Source organism: Lepisosteus oculatus, chromosome 7 (genome assembly GCF_040954835.1).
Source record: "Lepisosteus oculatus isolate fLepOcu1 chromosome 7, fLepOcu1.hap2, whole genome shotgun sequence".
In the NCBI taxonomy this organism is placed as follows: domain Eukaryota; kingdom Metazoa; phylum Chordata; class Actinopteri; order Semionotiformes; family Lepisosteidae; genus Lepisosteus; species Lepisosteus oculatus.
Window position 1 is genome coordinate 44,817,466 of NC_090702.1, and position 17,296 is coordinate 44,834,761.

General features: G+C 36.9%; 1 protein-coding gene across 2 annotated transcripts in view; it reads left to right on the forward strand.

Moving 5' to 3' along the window:
- The window catches only part of exoc4 (exocyst complex component 4), a 218,359-nt gene extending 206,048 nt beyond the window's left edge, over positions 1-12,311 (forward strand). For both annotated transcript variants that reach the window (XM_015352427.2, XM_006633281.3), the window contains exon 18: positions 11,093-12,311. In XM_015352427.2, the coding sequence (XP_015207913.1) occupies positions 11,093-11,330 (238 nt within the window). In that variant the 3' untranslated portion in view covers positions 11,331-12,311. The remainder of the gene's footprint in view (positions 1-11,092) is intronic.
- The last annotated feature ends 4,985 nt before the right edge of the window (positions 12,312-17,296 follow it).

Here is a 17,296-nt window from a genome sequence, read left to right on the forward strand (position 1 = left end):
GCTGTTTGTTCCACTTGTAATGCTCAGAATGCATTTTCTTTGTTTTCTTTACGAGTTGGTGCAATCAATTTAAATCTGCCTGAAAGCATGGAGCACACAATGGTCTGAAAGACATTACTTAGGAAGACAAAAGTTGCGCAATGTTAGTAAATGCCGATCAATTGCACTAGTGTCACACATCTTAGATGCTGAATAAAATAAATTAGAACTGAATAAATTAATGATTAATACCCCACCTTTTTTAAATTGGTCAAGGGTCTGAATACTTTTGCAAAGCACTGTATACAGTAGTACCGTAAATATAAAGGTAACATTAAACAAGAACATTAAATTTACAAGTGGAAGGTAAATTTAACAATATTTTTGTATTGTTAAAGTTAATTAAAAAAACTTAACTGTCAATTAATTGGTTCTGTATGGGTTAATCTTTTTTCATTAATTTGGTAACATACTTTGTTGTATGAGATGTTTTAAATGATCTACTGTGGAAAATAAAATTACCTCTTATCATTGGAAGATTAAACTGCAGGCATGCAGATAGCTATTGAGAAACTGAAATCTTATTGAAAACCCTCCATCCAGTTTTAGTAATGATACATTGTACACTACACTTGATTGCATTTTTATTTTCATTCATAGTTCTGTAACATCATTTTTTTTGTCTAGGAAAGAATAGAACCATTCATACTGTAGAGTTCTAAAAAAAGTTGATGTAAGTTACACTGCTGTCTTACATGTGTACCCAAAGACTTCTGTATTCTACGTTTTCAAAATCAAATCTTATACTACAGTATATATATAGCAAAGGAAAAGCCTTTGTGCGAGATGGACAGAAAGTGTCACATATAAAATAATTCCACCACAGAACCCCTACAAGGGAAAAATAATATTTTAATATAATAATCAAGAATTGATTTTAGTTTTGCTTGACTCATGTGTCTGGGAGAAATTACCACATCTGTGAATATGAACAGAAAAATTTAAATGTGGAAAAAAAAACATCAAAAGGCTGCCACCCAGTGGCACAAAATTATAAATTTCAAAGATTTGTGGATTTTTAACCAAGAGCTATACAGTACGTTTTAAATATATACCCTGTTTTCTTTGTAGAATTCATACTTTTATGCTAATAATGCTTTTTGTTATTAAAGTCTATAAAATACTAAACAAAATCTTCCTGCTTCGCTTCTCAGAATAATAGAAGGAATGTTATTGCTAATAAAAGGAGTTGTTTCTCAAGAACATTTTCTAGAATTAAATACCATGCACCCTTCACATAATACCTGAAAAAGGATGATACGAGGCACCTTATGTTGCATATCTAGCGTTTCAAATTATGACTTTAGCTGTCCACTTGTGAAGCAGCTTGAATTCTTTCTTTGGAGCAGTATTCTTTTAATGGGTATTATATGCCTTCTTCCCAAAGCATCTAGTAGTATCAAGAGTTTCTCCAGTTAGTTTGAGAAATCCTGGCTTTTCTTTTCTTTGGGGTTTATAGTAGTAGTACCACACAATGCTTCAATCATGGCCCCTGAAAAAGCCCTATTTATTAGAACTAATGACATGTTTGAATAGAAATCTTTTCAAAACTGGTTTCACAATGGAATAGTTTTTAAAAGTCTTTTTATATTCCTGTTATTTTTTCATATTGTGAAGCTAACTAAAAGGATAACAGAAATGGCAGATAGTTTCACTTTTCCTAAAAAAGTATATATTAGCCATTCACTACAGTGTCCCACTTAAACAAACATCTAATGGAAGACGACTTTCTTTTCTAATGCATGAGTAAACCAGTGAAGATTCATATTCCCTTTTACAAACTGTTGTGTTCTTCTAGAGCATTTTTTAATCAAAGCAACAGTGTTCACATTGATTTTTTACCTTGTGCAATGTTTCAGAAATCAATCTCATGGACTTCCAAATGTATGCGGCAAAGTATCTTATAAGGAGTGATCTTACTCCTTCAACAGTGCATTTCATACAACTATAAGAGATCTGTTTACGAGTCCAGTAGCAGTGGATTGGTATTGACAGCTACCAACACCATAGAATATTCCACAGAAATGCAACAATGTAGACTACTGGCTATTGACCTATCAAACTTGCAGTGCTTTGCTGATCTATTCTCATAAGTTTCTGAATATCACAATGCCATTGTAATAGTATATTTTTGAATATTTTGTGCAGGCCATAAATTGTTTTATAGCTTCAGGCACTCACTTGTGTGAGTGAAATGGTAAGGGCATTTGAAAACACATTAATAAGCTATAATGGAAGACTGCCTGTGACCAAATGTCACTATGTCTGCTTGTCATAATGTTATTTGTTGTTGTAGATGAAACGAAGAATAAATGTGTGTCCTTAAGTCATTAAAAACTAAACTATAAATCCAAAGTCAGTCAGCACCATAAAGGCTGTGCACATAATGCTAGAATTGTAAATTGGAATGTGTCGGAAACGGGCAGACTTGTTCTCAACTCTATGCTCTACGCTGCTGGAAAATTTTGATTTTTTTCAGATTTATTAATGAGCTTTCCAGTTTGAGAGCTCACTGTTGTTTGAATCACATCTGTTAAAACTTAAAATGCAACAGAGTAGTTGGGACTCTGCCCTCTGGACCAGACGTTTTACACCTGTGCCTCAGTATACAGTGCAGTAGTGACACGACACACTGCTATCAACTGATCCCACTTGTTCATGATAGGAGGGGTATGAGCAGTGGTGTCCTGGCTAAATTCCATTATGGTTTTGAACTATCTGCCCTCCATAAATTTCTCTCCTAATTCCACTGGCGAAACAGTTTCTCAATTCTCCACCTGGTCTGCTGGGGCATAATGTCTGCCAGACATCACTGTTAGTACTGCACTTCAGTAGTGCATGAAGGGAGTCTCTTCATACTGTATATTTGAAGTATTATGAGATGCTTTGGGATGAAGAGCACCATAGACATTTAAGCAATTACTATTGTAATTGAGTTTCAGTTAGTCAGATTAATTTAACCTTTACTTCTATAGTATGACATCTTATGGTCTGTGTCACTTCTGTGCTGTTGCTCTTAAATGCTCCAGATTAGGGATTTTTATCAGTGGACCCCTGTGGTTCCCCAGAGACTGTTCAGAGGGTCCTGGAAACCAAAGGAAATTTGTATTTCCAATTCCAGGGGCGTGGAAAATTAGTGTTCTCATGCTGGATCTTGATGCAAGAGTACTTGCAGTGAATGTGTAGACTTTTTGTTTAGTTTTAAATTAATTGTAGCAGAGTTTCTAAGAACTGTAAATGTCAAAATGCAAACCAAAATCTAAAGGAGGTTAAGAAGCTCTGGTACTTAACTGAGATGGATTCAATCGGAGCATGTAGGATACATACCCTATTTACATATAGATAAAATCACTTAAATGTAGTATTAAAGTACATACCGTAGCTGAAACTTTAATGCCCTGGTGTAAACCAAATGAAGTGCAATATAAAATAATGGTCTGGACTGTATCTCCAATGTGTAATAATCTTGCTGTTGTTACAGAAATGAAACCATTTATATTTGGGTACTGCAAAGAATAAGGCATCAAGCAATTAGGACTCTTTTTTGACAAAACATATATATATTTTTTTATTTCAAGAGAAATATAATCTTTTACAGTGCCTTGCAAAAATTCCCCCCCTCTGCCCTTCCAGTGATGTTCCATGTTGTGGAATTCCTAAATGGTGTGTACATACAGTAGTTTGTTTTTCATGACAGCCTGAACACTTTTAATGGGGGAAACAAGTTAAATGCCTGCAAAAACTGCAAAGAAAACAAAAACAATTTTGTGCTAGACTATGTGTCTAGCTGAGAGGTGATGAAAACCAAAAGCATGCGACATTTATGTATTGTATATTTTATACTGTATACTCACCAAAAATAGGAGTACCTACCAAAATCCAAAAGCATGAGGAAGGTTACAAATGAGAGGAAGACATTTGGCCCATCTATTAGGTAGCTGTGTCAGCATGCGTAGGAACAGGTAAAAGGTTCATTCCACGATAAACTGTAAAAGAAACACTATGTTTGGGTTGTGGAGACTTCTTCTGAGAGTTTCTTACATTTCAGAGGGGAATGAACCTTTAACTATTCCTTATTTGGCCAGCCAAGCCCATTTGTTAGTAGTTAATTGATCCGAAGATCTCATCCAGCTGTTTCTTGAAAGAAGCCAAGGTCTCAGCTTTTATAAGAAGGCTGGGTAGCTTGTTCCACACTCCCACCAATCTCTGATAAAGAAGGGCTTCCTGTTCTCAATTATAAAAACAGTTCCACATAGCTTCCACTATGTATGTCGTTTTCAGTGTTTTGAAATAACCTTAAGTGTACCTCCTGTAAATAAATGTGCACTATCATCTTTAATTCAGCTAGATGCAGCCCAGTTAATGTGATACGAAATTCTAAATGTATTATACAGTACATAGAATGACTGCTCATAAAGAGCCTGACTGATGCGGGAATCTGTCAGCATTGCACATCAAGCTGTTAAGCAGGTATATCCATGCGTTTTGACACTGTCCTCCAGAATATGAATTTTGAGAAAGTGTACAAGTAAACTACAGTATCTCTTATCTTGGGCTGCACTATACTCGTATCTCCAGGCCTCGGCTTAATTGCATTTGTTGATTCCCGATTCCATGCCCTCAACTACTCCTTCTCTCTCTCCCTGGAAAGAAAAAGGATTCTATTGAATTGCAAAATGTATCCCTAACTCAACGGCTGAATCTAGTAACAGATCCTGTCACTTCGGAAAAGCTTCCAGCAGCACTTTGGGATGTGTTTTGCCCCTCAAACTGAAATACTGCCAACACACTCTGCCCTCCAGGCTTTCTTTCATAACTCCACTGAAATAGGAACAAAAACATCATTTAACATAGATTTACTGATGAGATCATTTGCCCTGCTGAATAAGGCCAGAACTGTCATCCTGTCATCTTAATAGCAGTACACAAGGCAAAGTCATGCTTGAAGGGGTTTGAGCAGGGAACTGCATCAGTGTGCAGGCCACAAAGGTGCGAGCAGAGCTTAATTCCATTCTGAGAAGCAGAAAGAAACATTAGGTTATGGCTATTGAGCCGTCTTCAGGTGACTGCTAGAATCATTTGTCGTCAATAATTTAATTCCAGTAAACATGAGAGTCACATTTATTCACACCCCTACAGTTAGTGTTTTGTAAATCCTCCTCTGGCAGGGATAACACTGACATACACAAGGATCTAGTACTTCCCATTGAGGATTTTTGATCAGTCCTGATTATTGATCGTGGTTATGATCAAATGTCTATTTTTGGCTGAGAATCAGCTCCTTGGGAGAGGGAATTGGGATTTTGGCCAAACTGTCCACGTGTTGCAGTTCATGATTCCTCTTCCAGGATTGGCATATACAAATCAACCCCAATACCTAATAGATGCTACACCTCCCACATAATTTACAATATTATGTTTTTGTTCCTATTTCATTGGGAGTGTGATTTTATTTGCAAGACGCTGGAGCATCATACAGGTATTGGCGTATAATATCACAAAAAAAGCTAAACTAATTACATTTCACCCTCACACCAAATTATTAGTGCAACTACGGTCCAAAGGACAATGCAACTTGCCTTCCCTCATAAAATAAGAAAGATATGAGAGGAGCCCATTCGGCCCATCTGACACATTTGGTTGTTAATAGCTAATTGATCCAGTGGTGTGAAATCCTTGGATTCCAGTTCCGATCCCAAGGATAATCCGACATTCCCTTTTCCTTTTCGTTCGTTATTTCATACTTTAGCTGTACGTTATGCTCCTTCAATGGGGTATTGTTTTTTTTTTCTTTTCTTTTATTTTTTTTTCTTCTGGCGTTCTTGACCCCTAGTAAAGGAAAAAAATAAATCCATTTTGATCAGAACTGTATTGCAAAATATGGTTCAAACAGGATATCCGAGTTCTTTCTTTTCTCTCCCTAATCAGTTAGTTACGAGGTTAAGTACCTGATGAAACAGATTACTCCCATATTTTAATATTTTCAGACTGCAACTAATGCCTTAATATCCAGTGTGTCTTTGCACATTAAATCTGCAAGAAAGGGTTCTGCTGGTAAATCGATGGCGAAAGCTGACAATTGATGAACGAGGGGGAACTATGGAGAGAGAAGATAAGAGTGCTCATTGCATTACTGCAGAGATTGAATATTCATGTTGTGCTCTGGAGTCATTGTCACTAAGATCATTTGAGCCCCCAGGGTGTACCTATCAATGGCTTTATCATAACCTCAGCCCCAGGAATATTGCTATTAAACAGAGCAGGCAAGTGTCTGAGGAAAGGGAGAGAAAGCAATAAAAAGCCGCATTGAGATTTCAAAAAGAGAGCAAAAAGAAAAGTTATCGATCTGCAGCAGGGATCTGTAATTCACTTATGCAAATCACTTTGGTTGGAAATGCTAATGAAGTTTGACTTTCGCCTTTCCATTCAATGACTGTTTTGACATAGAAACCAGTGTACAGTACATCAAAATAAAGTATGGCACAGAGAAGATAAGAATGGTAGAAGTGAAGTAAATCCTGTAATGCCTTTTTTCCCTCTCTTCATCATGATATGAATCTGCCTTCTCATTCTCCTAGAGCCGAGAGTAAAGCAATGTTTTGATAGCGGTATGAAATATCAAATGAAGAAACGGGTTCGGCTTCTGAGATCCGTGTTTCATTAAAGCGTATTGTTGAACATCTGGGCCAGAAGCCACTCATCTGATAGAGCCGCACAGCTAATGTCAGGGAATGTACTGTAAGTCAGGCTGATTTCAGTGTGTGTGATCTGAAACTCTGTCTACTACTGTAAGTCACATTAGGACCAGCAAAGTGGTGAGTATTAATGTAGCGCGAACTTCAGGTGGGAGCTTCTGAAATACAGATACCATTTTGAAATGCTATAGAAACAGACAATAAAAAATGTCACCACTTGTTGCACCTGATTTAAACTAGAGCCCAGTGCCATGACCCCCAGCCCTGGCCCTGGAGTACTGCCCGCTGATTTTCTTTCCAGCTGAGCCCTAGATCTCTACTACTAATTGATGGCTTAATGCAGCTTCTTGTTTTGTTAGACATTTATTTTACGATATTCTTTGATCAGTCCTGAGAGTCATATACGGTAATACGAAACATCAAGGATACTGCTTCCAACACTTTCAGTATATAGATTTTGAAACCTCCTCTCCTTATCTTACTTGTAGTTATTTCTGATCCAACAGCTCTTATTAGTTGACAAAGATATGATGAATGGGCACGGTGAGCATTTTTTGTTTGTCCATTGATTACATTTCAGGCAGCACACCTGAATGCAGACAGCTCAGAAACTGGTACAGGGTTAACACCAATTTCAAATCCCATTTGACCTTTTAAGAGCTACAGTAAAAGCAAATTAACAAACATGCAAAAAAAAAAAAACAATTAATTGCCAGCTGTTAATTTTTGTACATTTTAGGTGTTTAAGAAAGAGAACAATTGTTTTTGCTGTATTGGAGAGGTCTTCTTACTACAACATTTTAATAATTTTTAGTTGTAGTACAATGTATGCAAATAAAATGTTTTCAAGGTACAGTAAGTAGTAACTATCTTCTCAAAATTATTTCTTAATGGGGTTTCCTCTGTAAGGCAATTGCAGCTGTTCAGATTTCAGGCACAAACAATCTAAGTTGTTTTGGTTCTGTTATCACTTAACTACTTTGACATTTTTCATTTGAAAAGATGACATTTGCGACAGAGGCAAAGTCAAAATGGATTTTACATTGGACAAGTTCAAAATTAGGGTATGTGAATTGTCAATGTTGTACTTTATTGCTACATTCATTTCCTTTTCTCTTTGGTAAGCCTCATAAATTTGCTTAATATTCTTTGTATACAGACTTGCAGTGCACAGGCTAATTAGAATTTAATGGTATACAGCGAATATTTGCAGGTGTTCACAGGATCTATCAATTGAGTTCTAGTGCTTTTGTTGATGTGTGGAGCCTTGCTTTTCATTATCTTCCTTTAATAAAGATCAGAGAGATTGAAGAGTTTATAAGTACACGTTTTAATCTTATTAACATCTCTACTGTTCTGAAATATTTTAAAAGCCTGTCATAATAAAGATGTTAGTGTAGTGTCTTAAAAGTAAAATAGTCTCAGCAGCTGGCCTGATTTCATTGTTTCTGTTTCCTTGAGCTCTGTACTCTGGTTTGCAATGATAAAATGGGACTTTGGAACAAATATGTCATTCATGGCTGAGTGTATAACGTGACTGAGAAATACATTGTCTGATATTTTTCTTTGTTTCCTTTTCTTTTTGTTTGCCGTATTCATAACCATACATTTACTTAAAACTTGTTTGAGCCATCTACTTCTTAATTTTGAAGATGTGCACTGTGCCTAGAAACTCTCCCTTTAGTGCTGCAATTTGCTTTTTTTATGACAGTACTTATTTCTTTATTTCTTTAAGACTTTCTGTGTGCACAAAATTAATTTTAAAATCTTGCATACACTCAAGCTGCAAGTGTACTTAGATAGTTACTGAACAAGTCTGATTAACAAGTGCGCCTTTTAGTTCTCCTGTGTGTATCATAGTAAAATTCGAATTGTCTTTTGTATTGTAATCGTTTACATTATTGGTATATTTGTTGTACCTTGAATTTCTGAATGCTACAGTATATACGTTAATTTATCATTATGCTAAATATGTATGTTTAGCAACAGTATGTGATTATAAAATATACAAAGCTTGCAATGGGTGTCCACTTTATACTCTTTTGTATTGTGTTTTAAATATAAGTTGCATATGATAAAGACGCCAGCTAAATTAGTAAACAGTAATAATTTAAAAATGGATAAAAATAGATTTCAGCTAGAAGTTCAGTTAGAAGAACTTATCATCTGCAACTGTTGTTATGAAGGGAGAGTAGTATCAAAAACACTTTCCTCAAATGAATGTCCTTTTCCTTAAGTTATCTTTCGGTACAGTAAGTCAGACACAACAAAAACCCCTACAGAAAAGGGAGTATTTTAAAATCATAGAAATTCATAATTGGTATACAAGTTGGAAGATTCCATTATTTCCCCAAGGAATTGTTCCAATTGTGTGCATAAATTTAGAATACCACAACTTTGTTTTAATTTTTTTTTACTTAAGGGATGTGGGATTTCTCAAATACAAAGGACATTTAGAAGAAAACTATTTATTATAGCAGGCAGGTTGAACAAAATAGGGGAGATCTATAAGTATTCAGTTTTCATATTTCATTATATGATAACATCACACGAATGGCACATCAGAATTTCAGCACATTTCCCTGTGGCATGTACAAGCACTAGTGACCCCTCATCAATATTAATAGACCCCTTGAAAGTGAAGAATTAAAAATTAACAGACCCTGCAGAGAGACATACTGTGTGTATGCAAATTGGCCATAACCAAGGGCAATGCTTGTCAAAAAAAGTACAAATTAAACACATACACACGCAGGAATGTCTGTCTGAAGAAAAAAACTTTACATGACCTGTGTTTTGCAGTACAGGTTGTCCTTCCAACTATAGTGGAACCCAAAAAATATTTTTCAAATAGAATCTCACAAATTTGAGAATTTGTATTAGAACGGAAGTCATTGTTATATTTAGTTTTCAGCAAAACATTTTTTTTTCAATAGTAGAAGATGTTATTGAGTATATGCTTTGATTGAATGTCGCTTTCTTTTACTCAATTGAATCTTTTCAATTGTGTCCAATTTAGTGGACACTAAATAGACCCCTAGAGATGCTGAATTGTTAAAAAGTTAGAATTATTTATACTTTTTACTTAAGTTCCCAGGTGGATCCAAAACAGTGTTTACCAACCAGTATTAAATAATGATGTACTGTTATTATTAATTGACACTGTAATACTAGTGTATTTATCCATGAAAATCAGATTAAAAGATCACTGAGCTGTAATGACAAACTATGTTTGGGGAAAAATGCCGTCCAATTAGGGGTTTGGAGTACTCTAAGACAACTGATGTAAGTGCAGAATTCTTATGGTTAAAGATGGATAACTTGATAAGATACATTTCTCAAATTGTAACATTTCCATCATAAACATCACCAAGTGAGATGTGTTGATGGTGATTGTGGTGTTTTTGGAAACTTATTAAATTGCTTTCCATATCTCATGCAATTACTTTTAGTTTCCTTTGCTGCTGCAATATAAAACACCAATAAAGAAGAATTGGATAGCAATTAAGGCAGAGCAGATAATACCCCAACATTCAGGTGAATGTATTATTCAGGTGAATGGACTTATAAGCTTATTCTGTATTCATTGCTATTGTATATGTCTTAGAAAATGGTTCGGCAAGCACTTCTAAAATGTAAGCTATTTAGTCTATGTCTGTATTTTCAGGGATAAGTCCCATGTGCATGAGCATTTCCAAATACTAGATGCCAGTAACAGCTTTTATTTATCTTTCCAAAAATGGATCCTTATGTCCGAAAGAAAAAGTCAGGTTCCTTTGATCAAATCAACACGATGGCGTACAAACCTTAACAGTTAAGATACTTGGATTAAGATGCCAGTTTTTATGAAATAGAGCACATAAGATTTTTCTTTTACCTTTCCCACTGCCGAAGGAACTGAAATAAAGCAGATGTTAAGAGTACCTATCAGGATTGTAAAGATTTCATAGCAAAGCGTTTTGATGACGGAGACATAATCCTTTCTGAGCAGATAAAGTAAAAAGAATTCAGTTGCCTTCAATCAGAAGAGTATTTGAAATGAGGGAAATTGAACCCTCTTCCAGTAAGTATAATAAAAGGTGTAATAACCTTGGTTGGCAAAAGGAAATCAGAAGCATTAAGTTTCAGCTCTGCAATTTTTGTCTTTCTGGGACACATGGTGCTGTTGAGTATACAATTGAAATATAGAAAAGAAAACTAAGAACTTTGAAACGGTTAGACCACATTTCAGGTTTTATACTATTCCGTGTTTTGTTTCTGTGAAGTTTTTTCTTGATAGTATAGCACCGGACTGACAACTGTACTGCCAGTTCTGTACCGATACACCGCTAAATGCGTTACTGTTGGTATTCCTGCAGGCAGTACTACGAGATGCTGTACAACACAGCTGATGAACTGCTGAACCTGGTGGTGGACCAAGGGGTAAAATACACCGAGCTGGAGTACATCAATGCATTGAGCCTCCTCCATCGCAGCCAGACGGGTGTGGGAGACCAGACTGTGCAGAATATGAGGCTACAGCGCCTGAAGGAGATCATCTGTGAGCAGGCCGCCATTAAACAGGCTACCAAGGACAAGAAAATAACCACAGTGTAATTCCTTTCTCTCCAGCAGCTGTTGTCTTTCAGTACATATCATTGCATTAACCACTAAGGAAAATGACAGTACTTATAACTGTTCATGCAAATAGCTAAGATCTAGGTGTTGCAATATGTAAGAGTCCAGGAGAATAATGTGTTCCTCTTAAGTCTGTCTTTTCTTAAACATTTACGGGCACCTGTATAAAAACATATCTGTGTGAAACAAGATGCTCAAGGTTATTTAGCTCAACTCATCTTCAGGAAACACTGTACATGGTTTTAGGATATTTCATTCATTTTAATATAATCCCAGCCCACACTTTAAAATAATTAAAATCACTTTTAATATTGTGTCCAGTAGTTCTTCTAAAGAGTGACTTATGCCCAAAATAAAAAATGAAAGATCATTTAATGTAGATAATCATTGGAAAATAAAAACATCATTCCTATTATACCTACTTAAAAGGCATTTTCTCCTGGAGTTTAACATAAAAGCACTGGAAACTTGTTTATATATATTTTTTTTCTTTTACTGTTTATCATGGTTGTGCCTGATCTTGAAGTAGGCAGTTTAATTTCACACATTTTGGCAAATCTACATCATGTCCTGCTTTATCACAAAAAAAGGTAAACGATGAATCCTAGTACTATAAATGACTAACATTATTATGAGGGATGGAAAGCCAGATGGATAAAAAAGGAATTTCTTTTGTCTGGTAAAATAATGAACCGTGCACCTGAAAGTGTAAATAAGTGTGTTTTCAAAAAATAGTTCTAAAATGTCTCTCTATCTTTTCTTTTCAAAACTTGTTCTCTGTTCCCACATATATAGTTCCTTAAAAATGTTTAGAGTAATAGTGTTTGAAATAAATTCCTTTCTTTATGAAATAGAGACTGGCAGTGTCACTTTGCCATGCAGTTCTTAAAAAGCATACATTCAGGTGTATCGTTTTACGTGCAGTTTGAAATCAATAAAGCTGTGTTGCTGGTATTGGAATTGGCGTGTCCTGGTCTTTTATTTTTGCAATACGTGCAGCAGATGATAGTTTAAAAACACAGTGACAATTTAGTCAATAATTCTAGGTAATATTTTTTTTCTGTCAATCCAGAAGTGTGTTCCCCTGAGACTTGCTTGAGTTTGCTGACCAGTGCTGTTTTGCTAATGGGGCTTGTAGAGACAAAAGATTGAACATGAAGAGGCTGTCTTGGACAGAGGTGTATAATGGGTGTGTTTGTATCATAGAGATTCAAGAAATCACATTCAAGCATAGTTCTGCATAAATTGGAAATATGTTTATGACAGCCCCCGGAGAGCCAAGCAGATATGATTGAGTTAAAACCCTTCAGCGTTGGGTACCCGTTTCTATACAGTACATTAAACTGTGCACAACCTTCTGTTCTTACCATATACAGAACAGAATTTCATATGAGGATACTGTATATTTGGAGAGCACTGAAAAACATCATTGAAAACTACATGCAATGGATATATCTGGATGCTAGAATGCTAGATGCTGTCTTGTAATGTCCAGCTGTTTAAAATGTCACACATGCATCAGGGGCTGTGGTCAGATTAAATTAAAAAATATTTTCACTGCCCCAGAATTACATTAAGTGGGTCACTTTTAAAACATGAAGGAAAATCTAATAAATTATATCTATATTATACAATATTTTTATCGTAGTGTGTATTTATTTTAGTTTGTGTGTTAAACTGATGAAAGACATACCTTTAGATCACATTGTCTGCCATTTACGTATTCACGTAAAGTTACTAACAGTCAAACTTTTATGATTCATAACCTTTCCCTTGAAATTCCCTTTGGGATCAATAAAGTCTTATTTTACTAGAAGAAGAAAAAAGACTGATTTAAAATGAAATCTGAATGATGATACCCAGTAAAGACTATTCACTAGGTTTAGCTTTGCTAAAGGGCATACAAACAAGTTTCATACACATTTATAATTTTGCTTTATACTTCTAGCCATTATTCCTGTGAAAGGAATAAGTCACACTGAACATGGGAACTTGTGTTTGGAAGTTATTTCTATTCATTCGTAAAAACAGATTTCAGGTTACAAATGAGACAACTCTTTGGCCCAACTTGCCTGTTTGGGGGTTTGTAGTTCATTTATCCAAGGATCTTATCTAGCTGGTTCTTCTAAGAATCGGCTTCAGCAGCATGGCTGGCTTGTTCCATACTCACACAGTTCACCCAGATACCCAAAGCACAGCAAAATACAATGTTTGCAAGTTACAGTACAATATGTAAAAAGTTTTTCAGTGTAAAACGTCAGACAGATTGTGTAGTGGAATGTGAAGTTGTTTCCTTTTCTTCATTCTATAGGGTAAATTCTCTCAGCTGGTAAAACACTGAATACCACATGGACATCAGTAACTACTAATACTGCTGCTCAGTATTATAGTGGGTAAGACAGAAGTCCATGCATTCTGAAGAATAACTTGCGTTCCATAATATTCAAGATTTACTTTCATAGGGCAATCTTTAAAGTTCATGTTTTTTACTGCTTCTTTGTTCAAATCTATCATTCTTTTTTAATTTGCTAAATAGCGATAGAATACTTTATACAGTGTTGTGTGACTTAAAGTAGTATTGCCACAAAGGTTTTAGTTGACTGCCTCTTTTGTTATTCACTCACATTTCAGAAAATGTACGTGGCTCTCGAAATGCTGTGTACTAATACCAGCATGAAGCGTGTGGAAAATCGCCTTTTCAGGTTGGCCAACTGTTGCCCTTTGCACATGAAAACACTTTGATACTTGGACGTCAGTTGAAAGGGCCAAGAACAGTGGCTTTACTAAGGTTAGCAACCAAAGTGGTAAAGAAAACATAAACCCCACCAGCAAAACCAACGCCTATAGACAACACAGGCTGCTAACATTCTGGTGTACTGGCAATGCCCTGACAGACAGACACTAAACTGATGTGACCATAACATAAATACCACTGAGGGGGGCATGCAAACTCCATACAGAACATTCCCTGTAGGAATAAAACTCAGGGCCTAAGAGCTATGAGGCAAAATTGTGTCTCACCGCCATTCATGATAGATTAAAAGCTATCGTAGACAAAACCTCCATTTCCTACCTTTTTTGAATATAATGTTTTTCAGATGGAGAGAAGCTGTCTTGAAAGATGTCTTTTTGGTCAACCTGATTGGTGACAACCCTTTTTTGCCTTAGTACTATGTGTGTTGGCACTGTGAACATTGAATTTCTTCTGTTAAAGATGTTAATCATAATCTACATCATAATATATACAGTACATAATGAATAACCAATAGGCAAACTAAAAATAAGCAACACACAAAAATATACAGTATGTACACATGATGTTTACACCTATTTTTCCGATTCGATTGCACACTGGAACAGATGGTAGTCTAACCCCGTTTCATTTACAGTTAATACAGTCCTAAGGTTTGCACCTAATAGTAAAGCTAACTTCTAATGAAGCACTGAAAATAGTTTAAAAAACATGCAGAAATATTTTTTTTCCTTATATTGTGAAGTACAAAACATGTTTCAAATGCAATTCAGCACATTCTTGTTCTGATCCGGTCCCTGCCGGATAGAGACTGAGCTGCATGAATGGCGAGCCGAGCTGTAGGAGCTGGTACCGGAATTCTGGGAAGGCCAGGTTTACCTTTGTTTCTGAGACGGGTGTGCTGATGAGGAGAGAAAGTCCGGCTCAATGTGAATTAAAGAGGAGGAAAAAAACAATCCCCTGCCTAGTCAGTGCCCTAGCGGCAATGAAGCAAGACAGTAGCGCTTCAATTCAAGCGTTAGCTCAACAATCGGAGCACTAAACAGGAATTGATTGATAAGGACTGAGGGTGCACCTGCATTTGTGCCAGGGGCCTCTTGATCTGCACTCAGACACTCTACCGCTCTGTTATCGCTTATCTTATCGTATGTTTTTTTATTGAAAATAAACTTTATTGGACAATACACATTAATCTTACGATGAGTGTATACTCTAACAAAACATAAAATCTCTACTAATTTATAAAAAAAAAGTTCTTAAAAGGTGATCGTCCTTGTTTAATCCATTTACTGTGCCTGCACCTTATCTGATCTAAAGTAAGGAGCTCACCTGGCAGTTTTGGATGCGGTGAGTCCCCGTGCGAATGGGTTGGTCCTTAGGGGCCAAACGGGGATGCTGACAGCTGCCTGCCCAGGTGTAACTGAGGACCAGGGAGGTCAGTGAAAAAAGGCAACAATGCTAACTGCTGTACCACCCTTGACGGTATAGCCCAATATGCCCTTACTGTACAAAAGTAGTATATTCTTATTAAAATAGTACAAGATATACAGTAATAATAATTATTATTAATAATAACAACTATTATTATTGCTATTCCTTACACATACGTATATGGGTGGAGTGGTGGCTCTTTGGCTAAGGATCTGCGCCTGTGACTGGAAGGTTGCTGGTTTGTATCCCATGGCTGGCTGAGGAATCCTACTCCGTTGGGCCCCTGAGCAAGTCCCTTAACCCCAACTGCTCCAGGGGCGCCGTACAATGGCAAATCCCTTGCGCTCTGACCCCAAGCTTCTCTCCCTGTCTGTGTCTCCTTGGAGAAAAAAGCTGGGGTATGCGAAAAGACGAATTCCTAATGCAAGAAATTGTATAGGGCTAATAAAGAAACATTATTATTATACATTATAATGTGTATATAATAACTTTTCTGCTTGAGATCGCAACGTAATCACCTTGCGCGATTTAATTAGCATATAGGGCATTGTTTATTTAAATAGATCATATTTTTAATGCGCTACATGATTTTGCATATTAAGTGATATATATATATATGTTCGTATAAGACACGTCTTTTCATCGACGAAACCTAATATTTCTGTAGTTGTTATTTCCGTAGGGAATAAAATTAGCTTCGCCGTTTCATTGAATAAACCTTACTGTCAAAGAACGCCAGAATTCTCATGGATTTAACTGGGGTTAATATTACTGCATTCTGAGGCCCCGTACAAACACACAATGCTGCCAACACTTAATATTCACTGGATTACTTTTACCTTTTGCTTCCCCGCAGTTGCGTTCAGGATGAAGACTTTTATTAAACATAAAACGAACAACGTTAACGAATAACGAATAAAAATAAAATATATTGCACGTCTGTAGCAGTACTCTAAATCCATAAACATGGCCAGCAGCCATATCACCCTGCAACTCACAGCTGGCTACTCACTGAAGCTCTGCTGATTTGAGCCTGGCCAGTACCTGGATGGGAGACCTCTTGGGGAAAAACTAAAGTTGCTGCTGGAAGAGGTGTTAGTGGGGCCAGCAGGGGGTGCTCACCCTGCGGTCCATTTGGGTCCTAATGCCCCTGTATAGTGACAGGGACACTATACTGTAAAAAGATGCTGTCCTTCGGATGAGGTGTAAAATCAAGGTCCTGACTCTCTGTGGTCATTAAAAATCCCAGGGTATTACTCGACAAGAGTAGGGGTGTAACCCCTTTTTCCCATTGGCCTTTACCAATCATGGCCTCCTTAAAATCTATAAATTCACTCTGTTTTCCTCCCCACGGTGAGAGTACTGGCTGCCATTGGTGGGGCTGTACATTGGTGGTGGAGGGGAGTCCCCATTACCTGTAAAACGCTTTGAGTGGAGTGTCAAGAAATTGTAAGAAATTCTTATTCTTATTCTTATTATAACGCAACGGGGGCTCAGGCGGGCGCTCTCTTTAGCTCACGGGGCTAGGTCGCTGCAGAGAGACGCGGAAGTCCCGGGTTCGAGCCTCCAGTCGGGATGGTGCCGACTAGATGCGGCAAGGGCGCCCGCCTGAGCCCCCGTTGCGTTACATTGGTGTCAGAAGCGGGGTGGGATAGCCCTTTAAGCGGGGGAGAGTGTAACGCCTACGGCCGACAAGCACTGTATGTAAGAGCCGGCATACCAGAGTCACCGGGTGACGTCACCGCCCTTCCCTGTGATAGCA